Here is a 17,593-nt window from a genome sequence, read left to right on the forward strand (position 1 = left end):
GAGTTTTGCTGCTCCCTCCATATGCAGCTGGGGCCCACCGCAAACAACCCGCTGACACTCTGAAAACGCTTTGCTCCAGGACTTCACTTCCGGAGTGGTCAGGGTGGTCTTAAATGCTGCCAGTCCTGGGTGGTTGCCCTGTGTAAGTGAAAGCCAGAGTGGTTTTATTATGTTCATTCCCAGGATGCCCTTTTCTGGCCCCAAACAGCTGTCATCAACAATTATTACTCCTTTCTCAGGGATATTAACCCCGCCTACCACGCAATTGACAATCACATAGCCACTGTAGGGGATATGTAGCCCATTAGCAGCACGCAAAGTCAGCCAGGGCACCTCCTCAGCATTAGTCAATTGGATCCCCTGTATGTGTTTGTGAAAAAGGCTCTGGCTCATCATGGTGACCTGAGATCCTGTATCAAGAACAAATGGGATTGTGCAGTTATTTATTTTAATCAAAACATCAGGGCACTCACCAACCAGTGCTGTTCTAGGTTCCGGCTTAGTTGGAGGCCCTAGGTGCTCTGTCGGCAGGGTCCTTTGTATTATGGGCTCAGCAACGACTGCCCCCACAGCTGCAGGGGTAGTTAAAAATCCTGAGGCCTGGCAGGCCTTTGAGGACAGTGGCCTTGGATATGTCCAGCAGCACCACAGGTCCTACAAATAGGCCTCCCCTGTTCGTCCCAGCTGTAGGGGGGATGCTTGGGCATTGAAGTCTGTCTTGAGGGGGGTCGAGCTGGGGAATAGTCACGATTAAAAAGTTCAGTCCTAATGTCCGCTACAATAGCAGATGTGAAAGTCTTAATTTGCTCTTTAACCTCCTTCACAATTTCCCCCAACAATTCTGTTTTCAATTCAGAATAAATGTGTTCTTTCAGTTGGGTGGGATTAATGTCAGTTTGTTTTGGAGGAGCAAAAGTAGTGACGCGATGTGCTATGAGGGACTCGTCCTCCTCTTTTAACTCCTGCTCCAGTGCACAAGCCTCTTTACATACTTCCCTGAACGACATGTCATCCCGATGCCTCATTTGTCTACTGAGTTCTTGTTTAACCTGTCCTTTTCGGAGGCCCACCATAAGCTGGTCTACCAACAGATCATCAGAGTCCTCCGTCCCACCCTCATCTCTTTCCTGCCACTTAGAAAATGTCTCTCGGAGACGCAGGACAAAAGCCTTTATGGTTTCGTCCGCCCGTTGTTTACAGCCAAAAAAGTTTGTACGTGCCTGAGCTTTAGTTGCTGGTTTTGCATACAAAGCCTCCAGTAGGTTTAGCACTTTATCACTAGTGTCCTTCTCACCAGATTTAGTCAATATCAGTTCTCTTTTAGCATCCCCTTCAAGAGCTCCTAGAACAAAGTCAGCCTGTTGTTGTTGGCTCAGCCCTTGTGCTCTTAACATGGCCTCCACCTGTGCCCTCCATTCTCCAAATGTAGTCGGTTCCCCACTAAATTTTGGAACCCATGCAGCCCCCATAAACCATGGCATCATAAAATTTGCACAGATGCTTTGACTTCTACCCTGTTCATCTTGACTCATTTTTCAGGTAGTACTGGTGATCCTGCTGACAATGCCAAAATAAGAGATGTCAAAACGTAAGACTCCTCTTTGTCACCAGAATGTACCACCGAAAAAAATGAGGACAACTGGAGAGGTTTGTAACAGTTCTAATTAAAATTTATAAAATTTTTATATTAAAATAAAGCCTGTTAAAATCAAGTCCCAGACTGGACTGGACTAAGCCACTAAAAAGCCAGTCAAATAACTAAAAAAGACAGTTCCTCTCCGGTGGGGGGATTCTGGGGCGTCCACAGGTGGAAGCAGTGTTCAATCGTGCCCCCAGGCGTTCCCCACATGAACAAGCGTCCACACCAGACTTATACTCCTAGCGGAAGTCCTTGTTCGCGTCCGCTCCACGACCACCTCCGTCACCAGACCAGCACCACCATGCGGAGCTGGGGACAAATATAACGGGACTCAAACAATTGCCCCTCCCGTGCTCGACCCACACACACAAATATATAGCAGGACACGTTCCTTTACTTATCGTGACAATAGCGTTGCACAACGACTCCGTGTCTCCTCGGCTCCTCGTCTCACTCCTCTTCCCAGGCCACACCGCACTGGCATAGGCTTCCCTGTGGGACGCAGAGTCAGACCTTAGCCACCGGACATGCTCAATAATAAAATACAAAAAACACCACACACACAGCAACACGCTCAATGGTGCACGTCCCTTTACGTGTGGCTTTAAAGGCGTATCTAAATGCTGATCTGCTCCTCCCTCTCCTGCCGACTCGACCAGACACATGCGACAACTGTGGGACACAGAAGTAAACAAACACTGAGCCGGTGCTTCACTCATGTCCCAACCGTACACCACACACACACGGTAGGGGGAAATCATCCCTTCACTCAGCTGTTTGTGCGCGGGTCCCGTCTCCTCTCTTCTCCGCAGCTGTCTTCCTCCGCAGCTGTCTCTGATCCGTGCGATACTCCTTCTCCCGCTTCCGCTTCCGGGTCTGCGTCACACGAGACGTCCTCCCCTGCACGCCCCCAGTTTCTCCAAATGGCCTATTTAAACTGTTCTCAAGGCTGCAATTAACCAATCGCCAGGTTGGGGCAGTACAGGATAATTCGTAGGTCCATTACCTATTGCCCACTACACAGCACACATACACACAAAATAAAACCAAAACACAAGGTAGGCAACAGGAAAGTGGGAACCCTGTGACATTAGCACACCTAATGAGAGATATTTGATGCCTTAAGTTTCAACTAAAGGCATACAGTGCAAACCTTCTCAACCCTCTCCGTGGTCATTGACAGATTCAACACTGTGTTATGCATTATTGTATTGTGAGTCAGTGCATGTCCAACCTTCCCATCCGTCCATTTTGTACTAATTATTGAGGCCATGGTGGCAGCAGGTTAAGTAAGACAACCCAGATCTCCCTCTCCCCAGCCATATCCTCTAGATGCTCCTGAGGGAGCCAAAGGTTTGCTCAGGCCAGATGCGATCTACAGTAGTGTTCAGAATAACAGTAGTGCTATGTGACTAAAAAGATTAATCCAGGTTTTGAGTATATTTCTTATTGTTACATGGGAAACAAGGTACCAGTAGATTCAGTAGATTCTCACAAATCCAACAAGACCAAGCATTCATGATATGCACTCTTAAGGCTATGAAATTGGGCTATTAGTAAAAAAAACAAAAGTAGAAAAGGGGGTGTTCACAATAATAGTAGCATCTGCTGTTGACGCTACAAACTCAAAACTATTATGTTCAATCAGCTAATCATTCTACTATGGTTCTACAACCCCTGGCAAAAATTATGGAATCACCGGCCTCGGAGGATGTTCATTCAGCTGTTTAATTTTGTAGAAAAAAAGCAGATCACAGACATGACACAAAACTAAAGTCATTTCAAATGGCAACTTTCTGGCTTTAAGAAACACTATAAGAAATCAGGAAAAATAATTGTGGCAGTCAGTAACGGTTACTTTTTTAGACCAAGCAGAGGGGAAAAAAATATGGACTCACTCAATTCTGAGGAATAAATTATGGAATCACCCTGTACATTTTCATCCCCAAAACTAACACCTGCATCAAATCAGATCTGCTCGTTAGTCTGCATCTAAAAAGGAGTGATCACACCTTGGAGAGCTGTTGCACCAAGTGGACTGACATGAATCATGGCTCCAACACGAGAGATGTCAGTTGAAACAAAGGAGAGGATTATCAAACTCTTAAAAGAGGGTAAATCATCACGCAGTGTTGCAAAAGATGTTGGTTGTTCACAGTCAGCTGTGTCTAAACTCTGGACCAAATACAAACAACATGGGAAGGTTGTTAAAGGCAAACATACTGGTAGACCAAGGAAGACATCAAAGCGTCAAGACAGAAAACTTAAAGCAATGTGTCTCAAAAATCAAAAATGCACAACAAAACAAATGAGGAACGAATGGGAGGAAACTGGAGTCAACATCTGTGACCGAACTGTAAGAAACCACCTAAAGGAAATGGGATTTACATACAGAAAAGCTAAACGAAAGCCACCATTAACACCTAAACAGAAAGAAACAAGGTTACAATGGGCTAAGGAAAAGCAATCGTGGACTGTGGTTGACTGGATGAAAGTCATATTCAGTGATGAATCTCGAATCTATATTGGGCAAGGTGATGATGCTGGAACTTTTGTTTGGTGCCGTTCCAATGAGATTTATAAAGATGACTGCCTGAAGAGAACATGTAAATTTCCACAGTCATTGATGATATGGGGCTGCATGTCAGGTAAAGGCACTGGAGAGATAGCTGTCATTACATCATCAATAAATGCACAAGTCTACGTTGATATTTTGGACACTTTGGACATCCCATCAATTGAAAGAATGTTTGGGGATGATGAAATCATTTTTCAAGATGATAATGCATCTTGCCATAGAGCAAAAACTGTGAAAACATTCCTTGCAAAAAGAGACATAGGGGCAATGTCATGGCCTGCAAATAGTCCGGATCTTAATCCAATTGAAAATCTTTGGTGGAAGTTTAAGAAAATGGTCCATGACAAGGCTCCAACCTGCAAAGCTGATCTGGCAACAGCAATCAGAGAAAGTTGGAGCCAGATTGATGAAGAGTGCTGTTTGTCACTCATTAAGTCCATGCCTCAGAGACTGCAAGCTGTTATAAAAGCCAGAGGTGGTGCAACAAAATACTAGTGATGTGTTGGAGCATTCTTTTGTTTTTCATGATTCCATAATTTTTTTCCTCAGAATTGAGTGATTCCATATTTTTTCCCTCTACTTGGTCTAAAAAAGTAACCGGTATTGACTGCCACAATTTTTTTTTTCCTGATTTCTTATAGTGTTTCTTAAAGCCAGAAAGTTGCCGTTTGAAATGACTTTAGTTTTGTGTCATGTCTGTGATCTGCTTTTTTCTACAAAATTAAACAACTGAATGAACATCCTCCGAGGCCAGTGATTCCATAATTTTTGCCAGGGGTTCCTTCCAGGTATCAGAACTTCTCACAATTTCTCTTGGTTGAGTCTAGCCCCTCTGCCAAAGGAAACTCATTTTGTTTGGTTATGTCCATGATCTTATCACAGTAGTGAGATTCCTGTCTCTGGGAGCTTGGTGTACAAGTATAAGAGCTGTCTAGGAAGAGGTAATAGTCACGAGGTTGCTGGACAGAGGTGTGTGTTGAAGCACCTGTCTTAACAGGACGATCAGTGCTCGAGTGTATGGAGTCCTGGTGCTTTCAGTGTTACTGTGTGGTAGTGAGACCTGGATGCTAACAGTAGCCAGTGACCTGGCTTGTTACTTGTTACACTGGTTTCAGTGATATTTCTCAGTGGTGCTCAGCCCTGATGCTGTTTCTTCTGCTGCCTGGATGTGCAGAGTCATCTGCAGGTGACAGCACCCTGATAGAGTTCCTGCTGTCGCCCTACCTGTGGCTGCTTTCTGTGTCCTACCTTGTGGTGTTTGGGGTGAAGACTGCCTACACCGACTGGGGCCAGCTATTTCTCATTCAGGACATGGGCCAGTCTACACTCATGGGTATGGAGGAGATCTGCAGCAGTACCACACCTCTTGTAACACACATGCTGAGTTTTGTGAGTCACTATAATCCTCTTCGTAGGTAGCTCATACATGAGTGCGCTGGAGGTTGGAGGCCTTGTGGGAAGTCTAGCTGCAGGCTACCTCTCTGACAAGGCTGTGGCCAGAGTGAGTTTGCACAGCGTACACAGTGCACCTGGGGTCTAATTTATAACCATTCTGCACACACAAAATGAGACCCAAAAGATGCACACAATTTTAACACACTTTGTGATTTATAAAAACAAACTAGACAGCAGAATGTTTACGTTTATTAGTTATGTCACTTTATTTTTTGTCATGTCACAGCTGTGATCACATACAAGCACTTCAATTTCTGTTTCAGAATTTATTTTCTTGCTCTTCCTCTGTTTAAGAGAGGAAGAGCAACATCTGTTACCATGTGAGTACACATTTCAGTCTTCATGTGTATGCATGGTGGGTTAGTGGTTAGTGCTTTTGCAAGAAGGTAGTGGCATTGCTTCCCACCTGGTACCTTCTGTGTGGAGATTGCATGTTCTTCTCATGTTTGCGTGGGTTCCCTCCTGGGGTGCTCCAGCTTCCTCCCACTTCCCAAGACATGCAGGTTAGGTGAATTGGTGACTTTAAATTGACCGTAGGTGTCGGTGAATGTCAGTCTATATGTGGCCCTGCAACAACCTGGCATCCTGTCTAGGGTGAGATAAGGTTCTGTATTGAGCGAATCATATTTAATTGTAATTTAATTAGCTTATAATGCACCAAATCACAGCAAAAGCTGTCTCAAGGCACCTTACATAAAACAAGTCAACATAAAATTTAATAAATAATTAAAAATGAATAAAAAATTCAAATACATAAATGGGTGATTCTTTAACTATGGGTACTATTGGCCTTGTAAATGTAATTTCCACCACACCATTGCCTTACAATATAAAGCGCCTTGGGGCAACTGTTTGTTGTGATTTGGCGCTATATACATGTGCTCTGATGTCACAGTTTATCTCCATAGAAACTACCCAAACAATCTTTCATACAAACTGTTTAAAGGGACATTACAGTGTTGTGGTGGAAATTACAGCAATAGTGTGGGACAACTACATTTTGTTTAAAAAAAATCACAACAGTTGTATGACACTGAATACCCAAATTATGTTTTGATTATTTTACTGATATTTTATTCAGAGATATTTTAAAACATTAGAAAAAACGTTTCTTTAACATTCATTTTTATCATTGAAAATCAAAAGTCTGGGTGTGGGACAAGCACAAAACGGCAATATTTGCATATAATGATGCTGAAAAAAGGTGAAAAAGTCATCATAGACTACTAGAACAAATTTCTTAACACACTTTCATTGTAAAGATAACTATAAAAGTGTGAAATTTCCCTTTTTTTGTTTTTCATACAATATGATCAAAGGACATAAGTGCCCGTAGTCTAAGAATCACCCAAATAAAAACAGAAGTAAAAGAATAAAACAAAAATAAAAACTATCCATAAGAAAGAGAATAAAAATAGGTTTTGAGTCTTGACTTAAAAATGTCCACAGACTCAGACTGCCTCACGGTCGCAGGAAGACTGTTCCACAGGGTGGGTGCACGATACGAAAAGGCTCTTTGACCTGCTGACTTCTTCTTCACCCATCATATAACCTTGTACTTAAAAGATGGCCTTCTTTGGATACAGCACATCTTTTCTGATAACTGGGAATGTTTTTAGCTTTGTTCTTACAAAGCGTGGTAAGTGTGACCAGTGGTGGCACCGTCCAGCTGAAGGCATTTGGCCATTTGTGGTTGAATGAGGGCAGGATGTGAGGCAGATCAATGTGCATACAGTTCAAAGTAAAGTGTGATTCATAAAGATGATTTTGCTTGCAGTTGTGCCATTTTATTTTTTTTGTTCCTCTGCCATTTTTGCTTTTTTGTTGTACATACACTTAGTATGAATCCTACAGTTTTATAAATGAGGCTCCTAGATCTTTAAATGTTTCTCAGCTCATATAACTTCTCTGTCAACATGCATACACCAGTTTGCACCATCCTCTTGACATACTATTCCCATGTCCTGGATATCTTAAGACCTAGTTACCCATCCGTCTCTACTTTTCTGTTGCAATTTTACATAATAGTATGCTGCCCTACCAAAACAAGTTAATTGTTTTTGTACAGCAAGGCATGAGAAGCCATGGCAACCCTCGACACTTCATCCTGATCTCGATGATGGCCGGACTGTTTGTGTCCATGTATCTGTTCAGAGTTACAGTCACTTCAGACAGCTCACAGGTATTGAAAACCATTCAAAATTTACAGTAATACTGTTGAATTAATCATGACGCATCTCCAATACACAGATGTGTCTCTTTGTCTGTACATTCAGGTATGGATACTTAGCTTGGGTGCTGCTTTTGGTTTCTGTGCCTATGGACCAATAGCACTGTTTGGGGTTATAGCCAATGAAAGTGCCCCATCCAACTACTGTGGGACATCACATGCCATTGTTGCCTTGATGGCCAACAGTAAGTTGACTGTTTATTTCAGAATTGTCACATTTTGTAATCATTTTAAATATGAACCATGATGTGCACAAATCAATTAACCTTTTAGATGTGCAACAGAATTCAGTCATCATTTATATTGCTAATTTTTGATGATTTACCATTCCAGACTTTGTGAATGCTTAAATACGAGGATTTATTATGTTTGTAATTATATTATAGTACTGTGAAGTTGATTGTGTGACAGAGATAAGGTTATTTATTTGCTGATTAGCAGCCCAACAACCATCAGAAACACCTACAAGTATTCAGAAAGCAAAAATCTTTGTTGTCCATAGTAATTAATATTACAACCATTCAGGGGGAAAAAAAAAGTTTTGCTACTGTGTTGCTCACTTTGTCATTTTCAAGAAAATTCTTGATTTTGGGGGGGGTTGTGTGCTGTTACCACACTATATAATTTTTTAGTGAAGAATGTATCCTTTTATGTTTTTCTTAGTTGGTGGTTTTCTATCTGGGCTGCCATTCAGCACCATTGCCAAACACTACGGCTGGGAAATGGCTTTTTGGGTCGCAGAGATAATCTGTGGAGGTTCCACTGTTGTATTTTTCCTGCTGCGCAACATCAGAACCAAGATGGGTCATGTTTCTAAGAAGGCAGACTGAAACGTCCACCCACTTTAGAAGAAAACAATATTTTGTGTAGCCATTGTATTTTCAGGTTGTTCTTAATTTTTCTCTCAAATGCCTGTTTTTTGTTGCTACAGATAAAGCAGATGTTTGGAAAAGAGTCTTCCTTTCTTAAGAACCTGTTTTACAAGGTGCTTCTTTACATATTTAGACCGTTTGCATACACATCTTGAATAACTTAAAAAATGTGAAGTATTTTTACTCAAATTACAGCATCAAATAATACGTGGTTAAGAATTTTTTTTCTGTGAAGAACTCAGGGGACTCTTGGAAGAGGTTAATCTTTTAAAGGAAAAACAGAATTTATTTAACAACAGTGTCACACGCATCCAAATTCAAATGAATTTAATGTTTTAAGTATATACACAACATCATTATATACAATTTGTCAATTACCAGCACTTCAGTAACTGGGGTAAATGTATCACAAAAGACATTTTACACTCAGCAGACACATTTGTGTGGAGACAATGCTGTGGTTAGAGAGAACCTTGTTGTTGTCATCCAGATTGCCTCCCAAACCTCTGGTTCAAGAGCCAGCTCCAAAGTTGCCAGCTTTCTCTGCTACCTCCAATGCACTTTTCAAATTATGGTCAAAGAGTTCACACCTGTAAATGACAAAAATCAAGTATTTTTAGTAACATCTTGGCACACAAAGTGATCATGTGTGGTTGATCGAAAGCACATGCTTGGCTCATCAAAGGAGTTGCAACTTCTGAATTCTAATTTAAAGACAAAATAGCAAAAAAGTGCCAGTTTCACAAGGCAGAACTTTTACCTGATTGGCATTTCCAACGAATAGAATGGATTCTTGAGGGCAAAGTCTGAATATATCTCATAAATCTTCTTCAACAAAGCATCAATACCAGACTGTCGAGGGTCTGCCAGCACAATGAACTTGATGCCTGACAAAACACAAATGAGATGGACAGTCAGAAAGAGGCCAGTTTAACGGCTACAGCAAAGGCTGCTTCCACTACTGTGCTAATGCTGACAGTGTCACTTTTAGAAAGGGAAGGTGACTATGTGGAAAGTAATGGAATGGAAACCATTCGGAAGATTCAGACAGCTTTCGGTGGCTTTTCAGTCGAGTGAGTATCCGAGAAATTGTGTAACAGCTGGGCATGTCACAACTTGTCCTGTGAGACTTCCAACACGGACGTGCTTTTTGTTGTGCGCCATTACGCGGCTCCGTCCCGACGCGCAAATTCCTCCGCACGTCTTTCATTACAAAATCTCCTGTAACAGTGGAATGTGCCGCAAAAGTGCTGATGTACACCACCTCTGCAATTTCTCTGGTAGTTAGACGACGTCCCGGATCAACACAGCCTTCACTTTGGAAATGATCTGGTCGTTTCAGCCTGTCGATGGACGCTCAGAGTACGGCGCACCCCGTCGCTGTGGGCCGTCTTTAATCCGGTTGTAATGGTCCTTAATCTGTGTGACACCCAGAGTATCCTCACCGAAAGCTGTCTGAATCTTCCGAATGGTTTCCACCTGGCTGTCTCTCACAGTTTCTGGAAAAATTTGATTCAGCACTGCTCCAATCGCTCAGCCATTTCCCTGACAATGAAAATCCGACGAGGGGGGTGGACCAGTGCTCACTCAAAGCCTGCCCACAGGCGAATGACACAACCGACAGGCGTGAAAAAACTCACGCATGCACACGAAGGTTCAAGCTTGGCTGATGCAAGCACACATGATTCAAATCCATATAATTTTTAAAAAAAATAAAAAGGTTGGATAGTTTTCTAACAGACCTCGTATTTGATTCATGTGTGTATCTTGCTTGTTATTGGTGTAATTGTATAGAAGGCAGAACTTCACAGCCGACCCCCATATCTCCCCTTGAAGAGCCATTTCGGAATCTTTTTCCTTCACGCACATCTTCATATGGTGGGCTACCGCTGTGTGAAAATTCATGGAAATCCAGCTTAGCAGACGTTGCACCTAAGAGGTCAATATCGTGAGATGGATCAACTAAACACAAAGATTCCAATTATCTCATGTTGAAGATGTCAAACCAGAACCACCACAGTGTAAAATTCACTGAAATCCACCAAACTGTTTAGGAGGAGTTGTGAATATGAGACGGAATATATACAATATAACAGTCCCTCCCCAAAAGTTTTTGTTTGCAGGAGGAATAGGATTTACAGTGAAGAAAATAAGTATTTCAACACCCTGCGGTTTTGCAAGTTCTCCCACTTAGAAATCATGGAGGGGGTCTGAAATTTTCATTTTAGGTGCATGTCCACTGTGAGAGACATAATCTAAAAAAAAAAAAAAAAATCCGGAAATCACAATGTATGATTTTTTAAAATAATTTATTTGTATGTTACTGCTGCAAATAAGTATTTGAACACCTACCACCCAGCAAGAATTCTGGCTCTCACAGACCTGTTAATTTTTCTTTAAGAAGCCCTCTTATTCTGCACTCTTTACCTGTATTAACTGCACCTGTTTGAACTTGTTACCTGTATAAAAGACACCTGTTCACATAATCAATCACACTCCAACCTGTCCACCATAGCCAAGACCAAAAAGTTGTCTAAGGACACCAAGAACAAAACTGTAGACCTGCACAAAGCTGGGATGGACTACAGGACAACAGGCAAGGAGCTTGGTAGCAGACAACAACTGTTATGATTATTAGAAAGCGGAAGAAACACAAGATGACTGTCAATCTCCCTCGGTCTGGGATTCCATGCAATATCTCACTTTGTGGGCTAAGGATGATTCTGAGAAAGCTCAGAACTACAAAGGAGGACCTGGTCAATGACCTGAAGAGAGCTGGGACCACAGTCACAAAGATTACATTAGTAACACATGATGCTGTCACAGTTTAAAATCCTGCAGGGCAGCAAGGTCCCCCTGCTCAAGCCAGCGCATGTCCAGGCCTGTTGGAAGTTCACCAGTGACCATCTGGATGATCCAGAGGAGGCATGGGAGAAGGTCATGTGGTCAGATGAGACCAGAATAGAGCTTTTTGGAATCAACTCCACTTACCATGTTTAGAGGATGAGAACAACCCAAAGAAAACCATCCCAACCGTAAAACATGGGGGTGGAAACATCATACTCTGGGGGTGCTCTTCTGCAAAGGGGACAGGATGACTGCACCGTATTGAAGGGAGGATGGATGGGGTCATGTATTGCGAGATTTTGGCAAAGAACCTCCTTCCCTCAGTAAGAGCATTGAAGATGGGTCATGGTTGGGTCTTCAGCATGACAGTGACCCCAAACACACAGCCAGGGCAACTAAGGAGGGGCTCCATAAGAAGCATTTCAAGGTCCTGGAGTGGCCTGGCCAGTCTCCAGACCTGAACTCAATAGAAAATCTTTGGAGGGAGCTGAAACTCCAAACCTGAAAGATCTAGAGATCTGTATGGAGGAGTGGACCAAAATCCCTGCTTCAGTGTGTGCAAACCTGGTGAAAAACTACAGGAAACATTTGACCTCTGTAATTGCAAACAAAGGCTACTGTACCAAATATTATCATTGATTTTCACAGGTGTTCAAATACTTATTTGCAGCAGTAACATACAAATAAATTAAAAAAAATCATACATTGTGTTTTCCGGATTTTTTATTTTTTTTTATGTCTCTCACAGTGGACATGCACCTAAGATGAAAATTTCAGACCCCTCCATGATTGCTAAGTGGGAGAACTTGCAAAACCGCAGGGTGTTCAAATACTTATTTTCCTCACTGTAAACAACGAAAAAAAAAAGTCCAAATATTTATGGTCTTAATGTTCTGAGTGGTGATTTACATAAACGTTCCTGACTACAGTTGTGAGTGTAAGTATTGGACAACTCACTACAGCTTATTACCATCTATTTTTGCAGTAAAGGGAGTTTTTTGGAACATACTCTTGACAACTGACAGTGAAATTACTTTGTTGATCTTCCATTAACCTACAATGACACTGATTTATGCCACAGACCTGTGAGAGTCTGGAAGCAGTGAAGTTTGAATACATCTGTTTCAAGCATCTCGATCCCTGAACTTCCAGCCTCAGGGGACAACTGTGAACCTATAGCAAACAATCTGGAGGGAAAATTGAACAAGAGCAGAAAGACAAAAAATGTATGACACACACTGAATTTTTTTTTTTAAATCATCAAACCCAAGCTATGTCTTGTAAGACCAAACTAAGGACTGAGTGAAGCATTTTGCTATTTTTAGCCCAATGCAGGAAGGCCAAATGTAAAGACTGGATCAATATCTGTGTTTGTAAAAGTAAGCTGAATGACATTTCCTTAACCTCCTGTGTGAAAGGGAAACAAGAAAAGACTTACGAGTGGAACATAGATGCCAGCATCAGCTTCTCATTGGAGCTCAGGCGGGCCCGTCCAAATCGAATAGACACTGGATAATTTGAGGGTTCTTTTAAATATTCAAGAATATCCTTGCCATCTGCTGTGTTCTTGCCAATCACATCAACTCCATTGATGGACAGCACTGCATGACCCACTAGATATGGAGAAAGATCACAAAAATAGAAGGGAACAATACATTAGTTTCAGAAAATACATACATCTTAAATCTAACATAATTATTGCAGTACAGAAAAGTTATTCTACATAGCACAATAAGATATTCAGAGTGAAGCAACGAAGTAGGAATAGATTTTAATTTGGGGGGAAACATTACATAGATAGCTGCATCAAAATGTATTACTTTTTCAGTGCTGCATAAACATCAGTGACCAGTGTGATTGTGTAATGGCAAAACTCTTCATTCAAATGTCCCCATCACTATGAAATTATAATTCCATTCCAGAATATACGTATGATTTTGGCATTTGAAATTTTCACCTAGCAAAGTTCACGCCCATAGGGCAGGTAGTTTGCTAGCTACAATAATTTGTTAGACATCTATGCAACACATTCCAACCCAAATATGAACAACTGCATATGAAATGATTAACACATTCTTAACTCTCAAGGCGCCCTGACACTTGCACGACTGTGATCCGCGCACTGGCAAGCACATCATCGTGACGATCCCACCCACTGTGTTCCCAGCTGGACACCGTGCTTTGTTCCACTGGATGCTGTGTGCTGTAAATAATTATTTCATAGCGGCTTAATCATTTTCTCTTCGAGCTGGCTGTTGAAAACGCCTCTAATCGCTTCCGGAATCACAGCAGACTGTTACAGCTGGAACTTTTCTCACGCGCACTGAACGAGGTGGAGAAAGCATTTGGAGCCTTCTAAAAAGGTAATTATTTGTCATGTTGACATTGTAATGGCTTAGTAAAACAGCTGTTCTTTCTTTCTTGTGTGCAGCTGTAAAAATATGTTTATGATAGATTTAACATCTTGTTCTAATTGTTCAGACGAGCTGCGCTCTGATGCGGTGCGCTGACGCAATCACTCACACTGTTCACTTCTTTATTTGACTTGATGAGCTGCGCGTGCCATCTCATGCACATCAAGCATCAACATGTAGTGTTGGCAAGTAGATCCCGCAATGTTCACAGCCATTTCAAGTTTGTTGCACGACTTTGATGCATGAGAAATATTTGAACATTTCACACTTGCACGTGGTGGCCCATATCTCACGTTCAGTCTACACCGGTTCACAGCGAGTTAACTCACCAGTATGACATACTATGTACAGGTGCGTGAATCAAAGTTGTGCAAGTGTCGGGCCCATCCCTCAAGGCCATCCCTTTTTTTTTCTTGCAAAAAAATAAATGTTCTTTCAGCTCTGCATGTTGACTTGGCACACGTTTTACAACAGATACCCTTCCTGATGCAACTCCACATTACATTGAGAATAGGTGGTGGGCTTCTGTGCTGGAAACAAGGACACTATCCGCTTGGCCTCCCCTATGACCAAAAATAGTAAAAATAATGTACTATTTATACACCATTTAAATTGCTTTTAGACAATAAGTGATTTGCCACTGTGTTTGATCCATTTCAGTCGTTCTCATCCCAGCCAGGCACCAGCTAACCAACACTTCGGGTGGTACTCAGATTGTGGCAGAACAGGAAGAGGTGGAAAATGTGCAGGTTAGGTGCTCCTTGAAAACCAGATTGAGAACCACTGATCTATTTGTCAGTTTTTGCGAAGTTGCAGTGACGTTCTGCAGCTACTCCTGGAGTCACGTGATACAACTCACTAAATTTGTATTTGGACCGATTCGGATCCATATTCTTTCACACCTTTGGTACATGCAATAAGACTTTTGGCATTTTTGTACGCGTTTTCTACCTACTAGTGGGCAAAAGGCAAGATTTCGATTGGCTAGCTAACATGCTAACTAGCTCATGCAGTGTTTTAAACATTACCTCGGATTCCGTCCCGCTGTCCAAACGACACAACCACTTTTTCATCGTGGTGTTTGAGGACTAAATCTAAGGGGTAGCTGAACGTCTTCTCGACCTCTGCTCTGGGAACATAGTTGTCATACTGATAAATTAAGCCTCCAGCCTTGTTGACAATATACACACTGAAAATCACCATCTTTGCGGTAAGCGTCCTGTCACGTGACCATCAGTGTCGCCCAGGCATCGTGAGGGAGAGAAAAAAACATCTCCACTAAAGTTTCACTGTCAGTCAATACCTAACTTTTGTCTTACATAACTGTACTATAGAACGACACCTGATACCGCATCTAAGCTTATTTTTAATTGTTCTTAATACACCTGACCTACGATGTTCATTGTGATTCGTTGAAATACACCGACAAGAAATGCATTTCGGGAAATGAAGTTTGTCAAGGTTTTTGAAACTTTCACTGGCCGCAGCTATGAAAGATGCAGTAAATTGTATTTTAAGTTTACCAACCTTTGTATTGTTATATTGTTGGCTGTCTTATCAGCTTCATTGGCCATGTATGTACGGACAGGAAATTTGAATCAGGTGTCACAAACTTCAGTTCATTAAGGGTTTTTAATTTTCTCTTTGGAACATCCAAAGGTTCCACCAGTTTTGTTTTGTTTTTTTTTTGTTTGTTTGTTTGTTTGTTTTTTTTTTACATCCAGCAATTTTCAGAGAATCACCTCCTGGGGAAATAAATAAATATAAATAACACATTTTGCCAGCTTCTACATGTATTGCAGACAAATCACAATGTCCAAAAGACAGTGTACTTGGTGTGGTTCAGACAAACACACACGCAGACTTCATGCTGTGCTCCAGACAATATTACTTCCTTATATAATTCTAAGCAAAAATTTAGAGGGACTGAATGTTGGTCATCATAACACATTTAATATAAACAAATCACTCAAGTGTTTTATACAATAAACTTATCTTTTCACTTTGTACCTCTGGATGGAGGAATACGTTTGATGGGGTGGACACTTTAAACATTAAAAACAAACATTAAAATATTATACTAACATGAAAGATTGAGAGTTTTCAACATAACTGCAGTTTCTGTAATTATACTTGAACATACAGATTAAGTGCAAACATTTATAAAGTAACGTATTTATTTGGCAATATTACATGTACATACAATTTGACAAAGAATAACACAAAAACAAATTATTTTCTTCCACTATGGTTCTCAGAAACAGGATAAAATACAGTAACACAAAAAATACAGCACATTTATTCATAGAATTTTCTACATTGTGACATTAGCACATCTTCAGCTTCTTCTTCTTCTTCTTCTTCTTCTTCTTCTTCTTCTTCTTCTTGCAATTTATTGGCGGTTGGCATCCAGAATGTTGCATTACCGCCACCAACTGTACTATTGTGAAACTACAGATGTGGAGCATCGACGGAGTGACAAAATAAATAATTCATAAAAAAAAAAAAAAAAAAAAAAAAAAAGGTTAACTAAATCCTATCAAAACGTTCTGTGTTCTTAAGGAACTTAAACACAAAAACACAAATCTCCAAGCTGACGGCACAGAGAAGGAAAGTAGTCCTTCAAGAGATGTTAGCACATCAGTTAGCTTCCAGTACTGTATTTATGGTGTGAAATCACCTAAAAATGAAATATTACAGACTGCACAAACAGCAACGTATGAAGCCAGTTTCACTAACGACTGAACATCACACACAAACCTGTGGTGAAAATAGTTTGGATGTATTTTTGATTAATAATTTACACCCAGTCAGCATTAGCATGTTATCTTTAGCTTAGCAGGCCTAAAGTCTCATTCACACCATGAATGACATAAATTAAAAGCAACAGTGCTCATTCCTGGTTTGTTTTGTGGGAGACCGTAGTAAAAGTACTACCAAGTGCGTCGTTATTATGAAGTCTCACATTTCTTTGGCTCATTTGTGTTACAGGCCTCTTTGTTACAGTGTTCTGAATTACGATCCACACAGCTTGCATTTATGTCAATTATTAAATGCGTTGAAAAGACTTTTGTAAACCAGATTTCACAAACAGTCAATGATAATCTGTACCTACAGTTTAGAAATCTGAGAGAACGGAAATACATGGGTACAGTTTACAAAATTTAGAAATTTGAGGGAATGGCTTAGAAATCTTGGGAACGCCTTGGGGTTCCCCCAGAGGAATTGGGGGGGGGGTGGATCGGGAGGTCTGGGCGGCTTTGCTTGAGCTGCTGCCCCCGCGACCCGATTCCGGATAGAGCGGAAGAAAATGGATGGATGGATGGCTTAGAAATCTGCGGCCTCACATTTCTAAACTGTGGGTACAGATCACCATTGACTGTTTGGATTGCTTACAACTGTAGATCCCAATATTGCCACCAGTGCACTGATAGAAAACTATCCGTAAAGCTGCCTTGCGAAGATCCACTTTCATGTTGGCCAGTTAGTATCAAAAGCAACATGATTCGGGGCTGAATAAGAAAATATGAAGTGTAAATCTGACAGTTAGCTCTGTAT

The 17,593-nt window shown here is 41.2% G+C and overlaps 2 protein-coding genes and 1 long non-coding RNA gene across 3 annotated transcripts in view; 1 reads left to right on the plus strand and 2 right to left on the minus strand.

The window, feature by feature from the left end:
- slc37a4a (solute carrier family 37 member 4a) overlaps window positions 1-8,992 on the plus strand; it is a 24,381-nt gene extending 15,389 nt beyond the window's left edge. The window contains 5 exon segments of the mRNA XM_034168057.1: window positions 5,392-5,550; window positions 5,633-5,718; window positions 7,741-7,854; window positions 7,949-8,087; window positions 8,566-8,992. Coding sequence (XP_034023948.1) covers window positions 5,392-5,550; window positions 5,633-5,718; window positions 7,741-7,854; window positions 7,949-8,087; window positions 8,566-8,732 — 665 coding nt within the window. The 3' untranslated portion in view covers window positions 8,733-8,992.
- LOC117508323 overlaps window positions 1-16,363 on the minus strand; it is a 17,701-nt gene extending 1,338 nt beyond the window's left edge. Inside the window, exons 1-2 of the long non-coding RNA XR_004560052.1 lie at window positions 16,235-16,363; window positions 1,866-1,875 (exon numbers count right to left, since the gene is read on the minus strand). This is a non-coding gene — a long non-coding RNA (uncharacterized LOC117508323). The remainder of the gene's footprint in view (window positions 1-1,865; window positions 1,876-16,234) is intronic.
- Window positions 9,034-15,338, minus strand: trappc4 (trafficking protein particle complex 4). Its single transcript, XM_034168058.1, has 5 exons — window positions 15,064-15,338; window positions 13,060-13,234; window positions 12,705-12,808; window positions 9,535-9,661; window positions 9,034-9,364 (listed from the first exon to the last, which is right to left on the minus strand). The coding sequence occupies exons 1-5, from the start codon at window positions 15,236-15,238 to the stop codon at window positions 9,286-9,288; spliced, it is 660 nt and encodes a 219-aa protein (XP_034023949.1). The 5' UTR covers window positions 15,239-15,338; the 3' UTR covers window positions 9,034-9,285.
- Window positions 16,364-17,593: the final 1,230 nt, after the last annotated feature.

This window comes from Thalassophryne amazonica, chromosome 4, assembly GCF_902500255.1.
Source record: "Thalassophryne amazonica chromosome 4, fThaAma1.1, whole genome shotgun sequence".
Lineage (NCBI taxonomy): Eukaryota > Metazoa > Chordata > Actinopteri > Batrachoidiformes > Batrachoididae > Thalassophryne > Thalassophryne amazonica.